Source organism: Trachurus japonicus, chromosome 18 (genome assembly GCF_045865225.1).
Source record: "Trachurus japonicus isolate A0001 chromosome 18, Traja_1.0".
Taxonomy (NCBI): Eukaryota; Metazoa; Chordata; class Actinopteri; order Carangiformes; family Carangidae; genus Trachurus; species Trachurus japonicus.
In genome coordinates, this window is record NC_140924.1 from 19050726 (window position 1) to 19061156 (window position 10431).

Here is a 10431-nt window from a genome sequence, read left to right on the forward strand (position 1 = left end):
CCAAAAGGGGACACTCCAGTGTTGAGTCTTTAAAGTTGGGAGACACATAAGGAACAACTTGTGAAATTAAAATGGGTAAACTTAAGTGATGCTAAAGTATGGGTCAAGCTCAGAAAACCCACAAAGGTCCACGTCACCTAGAAGGCCCAAAATCTGTCCAAGGGGTCACTAGATAAAACAATACTCTGGAGACTGAGACTGAACCAAACCTTCAGAAAAACCTTGACAATCAGAGAAAGAAAACATTTCATAGGCCGACATGGTCACTGTATTCATGTTTATACGAGGCCAGAGGGACAAGGTGGTGACAAATACAACGTTACGTCCTGTTCAGAGGCCAAAAAAAGAAAAAAAAAGATGGGAATCACTGCATTACATCACCCCCCTGGCTATATCTGATAAATACATGTTGTTTTAAACCTAAATAAACAAACAGGACGATCTCTGCAGCTTAAAGCCTCCGAGGCCAAGCCGAGATAACCCTGGCTTGATCACATCATTTTTCTCAGACATGACTAAGCTCATCCAGCAGAGACATTATAAACTGTTTACTCAAAACACCTCATTACAGCCCACCTGACTCTGACATTGTAATGTTGTGCCCATTTAACGTTTTTAGTGTCTCTCCACTGAAGGCTCATTGTGGTTACAGCGACTACACATGACATGATGGCTGGACATTAGTTAGGCCTCTGTTCCTGGGCCAGGTAATATGAATGAACAACTTTATGAAGAAATATACAGCACGTGGGCGCAATAGAGAACCAAAACAATTAAGGTTGTTTTTTTGTTTTTTTTAAAGCAGATTGGGAACATTTACCAAAACAACTTACAACTATGAGAAACTCATATTACAATGAGGAAGAAATACTTATTGTCACTTTAATTGTTTTGTTTTTATTCGTTAATGTGCTATAAAAGCCGTCAAAAACACTGAAAGAAGAAAAAGAAGAAGAAAGCCCCCCCAGCACTCTCAGTACAAATTTGAGTATTTCTATTAAATGACTCTTATTTTTTCTTCTCATTTCAGAAGGACACCAATATTTTTTATCGACAACTAGGTTAAAGATTTTCCCCTCAAAACACATGGTCATCATGTTCAATGTGACGCACTGTTACAAAATAATCTATATTAGTCAAAAGTAGATAAGATATGACATAAAAATTATGCTCACACATGGACACATGCAGAATAATACAGCAATGTAATATATACCTTGCTATAATAACAATAATGGGTGCCCATTCTGCATTTCTGTTTTCACTTTGGAGCCTTATCTATGGTTATTAATGCTGATTTACTATTATGCCTATTTATAATAGTAAGCAAAATTTACAATGCATGGCTTTTTCTTCTTTTTTATTTATTTATTTTTACCTTGTATTGACTATCTTATTCTATACTTCAGAAAGAAGTAGAAGTTGTAGAAGGAGGAAGCCCCCCTGTCAGTCGTGTATCTTCAGCGCCACCTGGTGGTCAACACTGAATACTGCAGACAAGATGGCGGCCACCATCAGGACGTTGTGCTGCTCGGGTAAGACAGAGGTTATTCATTACATCTGCGGTGTCAGACGCACTTTTAAGCCCGTGAAGCTCTGTTTTTGTCGTTGTAAATACCTGTAACAGCCGCTGCCATTGATAAAACGTGTGTTTGTGTGACTGGTTTAAACGTAGAAAGGCTCGTCGTCCACCGAGGCTAGCGCTAATGCTAACAGCTCTGTCAGGTAAACTGTTGACAGCATGGTGATGTGTTTACTTCAGTGGCTACAGATGAGATAAATACTCTTCTGTCGACAGTCTCTCGTGTCTAGAGACAGACACAGTTTGACATGAGTGGGTGTCCCCGAGGCTCCAGGTGATTGCAGGTGTCTGGAGGTGAGTCAGGTGACCTCACCTCACTGGACTCAGGCTGTTTTCTACTAACTCCTCTTCTTGTTGTTGTTTTCCAGTGCTGAGAAGCTCCAGCAGGCAGTTCAGCACAACGTGTGGGGTACAGGCTGGAGAGAAGTGGAGGAAAGAGTAAGTTCATTGGTTTGTTTTTACTCCACATGAATGTTTATTCCATGATCAAGGTTTGACTACAAACTGGAGAACAACCCTGCTGCCTCCAAAAGCTGGTTTGTTTGGGACTGTGTAACATGTAACTCAGTATCAACAGACATGGTAGAGACCTGAATGAAGCTGTTGATTTGTTACTCAACCTTGAGGCTTTAAGAGAAAATCACTGTTCAATTCTTGCTAGATCTCGCTTTTTTGTACCAAGAATTTTCTAAGACATTGGCCGCAGGTCTTTCCAATATAAAGCTCCATCTGACTGGAATACTCTTCCTCCTCATTTGAGATCCATTACCTCCTTTCACTGCTTTAGGTCATCTTTATTTTCTTTTGTTAGAATCACTTATTCATGTTTTTAATTTGAGTATGATCCATGTACTATATTCAGTTCTGTGTATTTTCTATTTTTTCCGCATATCATTTGAGGACAGGGTTGGGGGTGTGCCGACAGCAAGCATCTGTTTTATTTCATTGTTATTTGTTTTGTGTTGTTTTTCTGTTTTCTGCACTGTCTGTTTTGTACTATTGTTTTGTTGAATGTATGTTTGTATGTGTTACTTGTGTACTCAAGACCCCCTCGAAAATGAGAGGCTACATCTCAAGGGGCTATCCCTCAATAAATTCAAATATGAACTTGTGCTTCAATCAACAGCTTCATTCTCCAGGAGAAATATTTTTGCCATTTGATTGTAAAGTTGGACCTATAATGACATGTGTTGACAAAAGTCTTATATACAGTAATTTTCTGTGAACACAAAGCAGTAAAGTGCAGAAGTAAAGCGAACATTTTCACAATAATTGTTGTAATTCTAGTAATATTCAAATACTGTATATTTGTGTGATTTCTTGCAGACATGGACTGGCTCGAAGCGGCACAGAGTATGGACCTCTGACAGATCTGCCTGACTGGTCGTACGCAGGTATCTGTGATTTCAACTTCTTTAGACGTATTTCAGGGGACTTGAGCTGACACTGATGTATTTGAATTTGTCCTTTTAGGGGTCAAATGTGTGGTTACCTAGTGTTTCCATCTGTGCTCCATCTTCTTCACTCTGAACTTGTAACACTGTTAGAAAGCTGCAACTATGATTAATAGAAATGCCATAAGTACTTGAAGCATGCTTTGTCATTTAATTCATAGTTTGCATTGTGAGTAAACTTCCTGTGTTTCTGTAAACAGATGGGAGGCCAGCACCGCCGCTGAAGGGCCAGCTGAGGAGGAGGCAGGAGAGGGAGGTTATAGCAGTGAGTATCACATATTTATCTTTCAACATCTCTGTCTGCATTTTAATTCTGACGTACACTCATCTGTAACCTTGGCTCTTTGTCTCTCTCTTCCTCTCACAGCGACGCATCGTGATGCTGAACGCTGAGATGGACAAAGGAATAGAGATGTGTAAAGAAAGACAGGACGAAGCCAAAAGAGTGGAGGAGCACAAAAAGTCTCTGTTATTCAAACCTAAAGGGAAGTTATTAATGAAGAAAAAGCAGAAATCCCAGAGTTAGACACAAATCATCACTGTAATCACGTAACATAGTCACATTCTGTTTGTTTGATATGTTTTATTAAGGATGTATGGGTTTATATATATATATTACTGTTCATTATTCACAGATTTCTGAATTAAACATTTCAGTTTTTTGCTTTAAACCTTGAACACGAGGCTGTTTGATGATGGATTTAACTTTACAGATGAACTTTAATGTCTCTCAGCTTCCACTAGAATGCAGCATTTCTCCTTTTTTAAGGCGGTATGGAGAGCCCAAACGCCATTTTGTCTGGCGCTGGGCTCAGAGAGGAGTTTTGTTGGGGGAGGCAGAGGAAGGGAGGAGCTGGCAAACATAATGTGGCACTGATTCAGGACCCTCAGTGTGTGTGTGTTTAAGAGAGAGAGCGAGGGGTTCACACCTTGGCATGCTGTAGTAGCTCAGCGTTATTAGTCGAAATACATGACGAATGTTTTGGTGAAGACCACCGCGGTGAAACAGCTTAGTTCAGTTTAAGTGGACACCTAATAAAAAGGAAAAAACCTCATGTGACACCGGCACCAGAGTCAGAAAAGACAAACACAAACATGAGGTCGAGCGCTGGATCATGTTTGTAGAGAGAAGTGGGTGCTTTTTTGGCAACATCTGGTCTCTAATTAAGCTTTTGTGTCGCTCATTTAAAGCCACTCTGGGTTTTATTTTCACGGTGCATCTCGGCCAATGAGAGGAGAAGAGCTGGAATTTTTGTCTGTGGCCTTCTTCTGCAGCGCGGTGTCTGGAAAGATGATTAGCCGGCTGCTGCTAAGTTGGCAGAAGGCTCGGTCCCACAGAAAGTGTTTTTTTTTTTCTCCTTCTTCTTTTTTTTTTTTCAAAAACTCTTAATCAAGCTGCAAAAACTCGTGTCTTTTGCATCATCTCGTTTCAAGAAGCAGAAAACATAAATCAGCTGTGATGAAACTGGATTCCAGTTGTTTTTAAAGGGACTTAAATAGTTGTATTGTTGCAAGTGTGAGTGAGGGTCTTGGATCTTCTCCACCTCCTGTTTTTTTGTTTTTTTTGACGCCTGGACTCAACTTTTTAGTCGTGTGCAGTTTTTAGTTTTAGTGTAAAACGACATTTCACAGAGACGCCGGCCTTAACGCAGCTGCGCCTTTGTAAAGTCAGCACTAATTTACAGTGACTGTGATTTATAAACAGACTATTTACAAAATGAGGTAAACCTCTCCTGTCTCCCCCCTTCACTCCCCCTCACTTTAGCTTTCTTCTCCCTTCTTCCTCACGTTTTCTTCTCCCTCCATCTCTCCTCCCTCTCTCTCTCCTTCTCTCTGTGCCTGGGTCTTGTTGCAGACTTCAGCAAAGCCCCACTGTAATTAGGGCTGCTAGCCGCTGAGTTGCAGATTCTTTTCTGTGGAGATGGGAGTTTTCTCCCCCCGTCTCCCTCTGCCCTCCTTGTCTTAACTTTTTTATACAGTTGACCAAAGGAGCTGAGTGTTTGTCATGTCACAGGAGTGTGGGAGGGACAGACGCTGCACAGGCCGCAGACAAATAATAATAATAATGTTGTAAGAAGTGTCAAAGCGGGGCTCGATTCATCCCGCGTATCCTCACACCTGGACCATCAAAGACCTCCGACTTCACTGCACCCACACTGAGAAACGTAACCCCCTCATTCTTTCTCTTGACTCACCATCTTTTCACATCCTGCTTTTCTGCGAATGTCTCTCCCCCCCTCCATCGCTCCCTTCCTCTCCTCCTCGTGTTGTTTTGGTTTTTGGTGAAATGAGAACCAGATGTTGCTTATTGTGCAGAAGTCAGCGGCGAGCAGGCGGGTGGACAAACGGAGGGAGGGAGGGAGGGATGAAGGGAGGAGGAGGAGGAGGGTGTTTTGTGCAGGGCAGGGGGGCGTTAGGTGAGGTCAGTCTGCTCCGAGATGGAGGATGAGACAGATGTGGCTGGGTTTTTGGAGGATTAGCTGACGGGCCCTCTGTAGTCTCACCCGCAGAGCAGAGAACAGGGAGGGTTTCCTGGCATGCATCCTGACTGGGATGGAGGGAGGAGGAGGAGGAGGGAGGAGGAGGGTGGGCATCAGAGTCGGGGGGTTTGTGGAGGGTCTGATTCAGCACTTCATTCCCCAAAACACCGCTTCCTCCTCCAACCGTAGGGGTCGTGACCTGGGAGGTTCCTCACTGGGTGTATGGTGGTGCTGTCTGTGTAGCTTGATGGGCAAAATTACACAGCCTCAACGTTTCAAACTGTCCGCGACTGTATGAAAAACCCACAGGCTGCAATTATCTTTGTTTGTTGCTCGCTGGACAGTAAACCACTTATTTGTTTTCCTGTTATGAGACATGCTTCTACTTAAGAGTTAGGCTGTCTGCACGAGTCAGAGCCTTGCATGGATGGGTTGAGTTAAAAGTGCAATCTTTCCTGGAAGTATATAAAGTAGCACAAAGTTCACTTTACGCCCAGATTTCAAAGTAAAATCGTCTTAGTTACTGAGAGTCAAGGAGAATGGGAAATGAGGAGAAAAAAGTGCTGTTAAAAAGTTACAGTAGAAAGTAAATTGTGCCATAATGTAGGTCACCCAAACAAAGTCTCAGGTTGAATTGCAAGCAGCTGTCCTGGCCACTTCCTGCCTGGCATGGAGAAGGAGTGCTGAGCCCGATGGTTGTTCCTGCACCGCCCAGTCAGACTGAATGAGTTCAGCATTAAAATGGCTGACAGAGAGAGAGAGAGAGAGAAAGAGAGAAAGACAGAGGAGGAAAAGAGGAAGAAGAAGAGTAGAAAAACCAACATGGCTGCCAAGAATCTCATCTGTATTCGTCCCTGCGACCTACAAGACAAGGAGAGCAGATGCTTGGCTCGCGGAGCGGGTAGCACCTCCAAACAGACGTCCACATTACTGTACGGAGCATCCAGAGCTAAGTGAAAAAACCTGCAGTCTGACACAGTCTGAGGAGTTTTATGTCTTCACTCTGCCTTTGTCTGATCAGCAACATCCTCGACAAGCATTAAACATGGCCGTCCCATGTCTGACTGTCTGTCCACACACACACAGAGACACAGAGAGAGTGAGAGAGGGGGCATCAGTGAAGGAGGCAGGAGGCAAAAACCAACAGGTATCACCACACAGGTTTTTTTTTACAGGTCTCATGGTTTGCTAATAATTTCCTAGAAAGGACCAGTGAACGGTTCCTGGAAAGAAGTATGTAGTTGTTGGTTGTAATTACAGGCAACATATGGAGACATCTGGTCCTCAGCCACTTAATTAATTCCAGTTAATAGCATCAGATGCCAACCTGCAGGGAGCCACTTTCCAAAAGTTGACCTAATAAATCTCCAGAGCAGGAACAGGATATGAAGGAAGAGAAAACAGACACACATTATTAATTTTTTTTTTTTTTTTTAACCTAGGGATTCCCCTATTACACAAGATAATATAAAGAGTATTATTACTTTTTTGTCTTTGATAACTCATCCATGAACCGTAACCGTAACTGTGACATAAACTGTAATCTGTCTTGTCTGTAACAACATCTATTGCACGTCTGTCCGTCCTGGGTGAGGGATCCCTCCTCTGTTGCTCACCCTGAGGTTTCTCTGAGATTTTTCCCTGTTAAAAGGGTTTTCTATGGAGTTTTTCCTCAGTCGATGTGAGGGTCTAAGGACAGAGGATGTTGTTACGATGCCATGTAAAGCCCTTTGAGACAAACTGTTTGTAAAAACGGGCTATACAAATAAAATTGCCTTGCCTTGCCTTGCCTAACCAATTAGGTATTTGTTTACTTTTCAGGCACACTATTCAACCAATACATGAGTAGTTTGAGGTTTTTGTGATTCCCCTTGGTTAGTATTTAGTAATACTGTCTAGTTTAATTCCTGGGAAGTATCCACAGCTGCAATAAACACAAATTTCCCCAAAAATCAGAACCAAATGAATCATTTTCTACCCATGAAAGGTGAAATGTAAGCATTGCCTATTTGTGAAAATTCCCTTTTGAGGGTGTTTCATCACCTCTATGTGGTATAAACAGAGTTATATGAATGAATCTTAGTCCAGATCCTCTGTAGATATTTACAGGAACTGAAAACTGATCTCTAAAACCCACAACCTGTGTAAAGGTTGTTTTTTCTTAGAGAGCGGAGCCATGAGTTCTGTGGTGAAAGGTGGAAAGGTTCGTACATAGTTGAGCAGCATCTACACATCCATCAGCGATCCAGCGGAGGTTTGTCCAGAGAGACGGATTCGTCCAAACAGTTATTGTGCATGAGAGACAAATGGAAACATCAGGTGACAGAGAGAGAGAGAGAGAGAGAGAGAGAGGAGTTTGGACAGTGTGGGAGGAAAGTGGATGAACAGATGTGAGGAGGAAAAAAATAGAGGAGTGAGTCAGGTTAGTGTACAGTATTTTCACACAAGTGGAGCAGACAGGCCACATTTGAACAAAGACACTACAAAGAAACCTCTCTCTGACTCACTTTCCTCGATGAACCAATAACTCCATCAAGGTTTTTTATCCCACCACACCGTTGACAGGCTAATTATCCACCTGGACTGGATCAAGGATGACCCGATTAGATTTTACTGGCTAGAAGGTCAAAGATAAAGGTCACAGCGACCTCACAAAACAAGATTTTAATGAAGTTAATATCTCAAACCCCATTCATTCATTCATTCATTCAAAATTTTATTAGGTAGGAAAGACCCCTTGAGAGAAATCCTCTCGTTTTTGAAAAGGTCCTAAAATACATTACAAACCAAAAGAAACAGGAACAAAACACAATCAACATCAACACATAAAAGAAATGAGTACACGAATGAGCACAACCTCTCACTGGCCACAAATACGCCACAGCCTAGTAAGCTATAACACCATCTGAAACATGTGAAACTCCTCAATGGACTTCCTTCGGGTTTGATGCAAATGTTTACATGGAGTCAAAGATGACCTGACTGACCCCCTGTGATCTTAGAAAACACTTTGTGGCCTTGATGCATTCATACAGGGATTGTAACCAAAATAAAAAATCCCACAAATGGTTAATGTTTAATATAAATGTGGGATGTAATGTGAAACTAGTCTGAGTGGTGGAGGCAGACGACCTTGAGGCTGTAATTCTAGTGTCAAACCTAAATACCCAACTCTTTCCAGTGGAGAGGAAGTTCACAGAAACATGTGCTTTATGGTCTTTAAAGCGACTACTGGGTAAAATCCACTCACCTACTGTACTCTTGAACTAATCAAAACTTAGACAACAAATGAAACTAATCATTACATTCACGCAAAATATATTTTGGCCTCCTGAAAACTAAGAAGTCATCCATCAAAACAAGTTCCCTGAAGCTGAATGAGCTTCCACAGGTTATAAGAGCCAATCAAAACTGAGATAAGACTGTTTTTATAAAAGCACTTTTTATTTATTGATTAAGTGATGCTGTCACTGCTCCAGCTGCTAAAAGAAAAAAAAGTCACATAACAAAGTGCGATAACAACTTTTACGATCATGTTAATGCGCAGACGAAGCCAAACCGCCATTATTATGTTTTCTGGAAAATGACATTTACACGAAAACAGAGCTTTTTACAGACTAAACCATAATTACATGTGGTACCATACATTTTCCTTATAGCTGGTCTTGTGGTTTGTCCCAGGTTGTTGTTGTTGATGTTTACCGTTACACTCGCAGTGTTACAGCATGTGAAGAGTTAAAGCAGAGAGAGAGAAGTAGAGGAGGAGGAGAGGGGGGAGAGAGAGAAAGAAAGAAAGAGCAAAAGCAGACCAGAGATACTTGTGGTGAGAGGAGGAGTGGTTTGAGACTGAAGCCTCATAAAAAGAATAATTTTGCAATGGGTGAGGAAATAAGAGGGAGAGGGGGGAAGTGTGTGGGGGGAGGGGGGGAACGAGGGGAGGGGGGGGGGTGCATGCACTAGAGGTTTTTTGGTAGAAATGTGCAGAGGGAAAAATATTCTCGATCTCCCCCCTCTCACTTCTCCTTTCTCACTTCTTTTTCTTACAGTTTCCCACACTTTTGCTTGTAATTAATTTTAAAGAGGGACAGCATAGACTTCTTTTTTTTCATAAAACTCAACACACATATATATAAACACACATACAGTTTACACACATGCATGCTGCTGCAGCCCCGGCCTGCGTGGCGGTGGCCAAGAGGCTCAGATGTTTCAAGAATACCAGATGCTCAGCTGGAACGCACTTCTCTGAAAAATGTGACCGTTCAATCACTTTTTCCGACTCCTTCCTCAACACATGACTGTTGGCTGCGTGTCCAAAACAACCAGCGGTGTAACTGCATCCAGACGCAGGCACAGGCTCCTCCATCTGTGGCCCTGCAGCAGCAGCTGAACCACCCCACACCCTGCACCCCCACCCTGCTACCCCGACCCTCCCCGGTCTGCCCTGGACGTCAGGATGTGAAGATTTGTCACACATCACATCAGATCTCTTTGTTTCCTTTCTTTGTCTGTGGTGATGATATCACTTCAACATGGAGGTCAGGACCATGAGAGGTCAGCTACTTCTGAAAACCTTTTTTGAAAATAAAATCTTGGGAGTTGAATTAAGTTAAGCTAAACTAAGTTAAGTTAAATTAAGTTAAGTTAGGTTAAGTCAAGTCATGTTAAGTTAAGTCAAGATATGTTAAGTTAGGTTAAGTCAAGATAAGTTAAGTCAAGTTTAGTCCTGCAAAAAGAGTCTTTATTTACACTTATCTTACAACAGCAAACTTTATCATCATATCATCAGCACTATTCAGCTGACATTAGTTAGGTGTGTTTTTGTTCTTTATAATCTTAATTATTGTTTTAATAGGTGAAAATGAGTCCTGTGAATATGTTATCTACTGCAATATACAGTCCATAACAGTGTAAA

The 10431-nt window shown here is 42.0% G+C and overlaps 1 protein-coding gene across 2 annotated transcripts; it reads left to right on the forward strand.

Annotated features, from left to right (window-relative positions):
* Nucleotides 1–1442: 1442 nt before the first annotated feature.
* mrpl52 (mitochondrial ribosomal protein L52) lies at nt 1443–3714 on the forward strand. Of its 2 annotated transcripts, none has more exons than XM_085758923.1 (5): nt 1443–1535; nt 1951–2020; nt 2909–2976; nt 3237–3301; nt 3404–3714. In XM_085758923.1, the coding sequence occupies exons 1-5, from the start codon at nt 1502–1504 to the stop codon at nt 3560–3562; spliced, it is 396 nt and encodes a 131-aa protein (XP_085615049.1). In that variant the 5' UTR covers nt 1443–1501; the 3' UTR covers nt 3563–3714. The 2 variants fall into 2 exon arrangements, with proteins under 2 accessions (XP_085615049.1, XP_085615050.1); XM_085758924.1 differs by lacking the exon at nt 1443–1535 and adding an exon at nt 1692–1725.
* Nucleotides 3715–10431: the final 6717 nt, after the last annotated feature.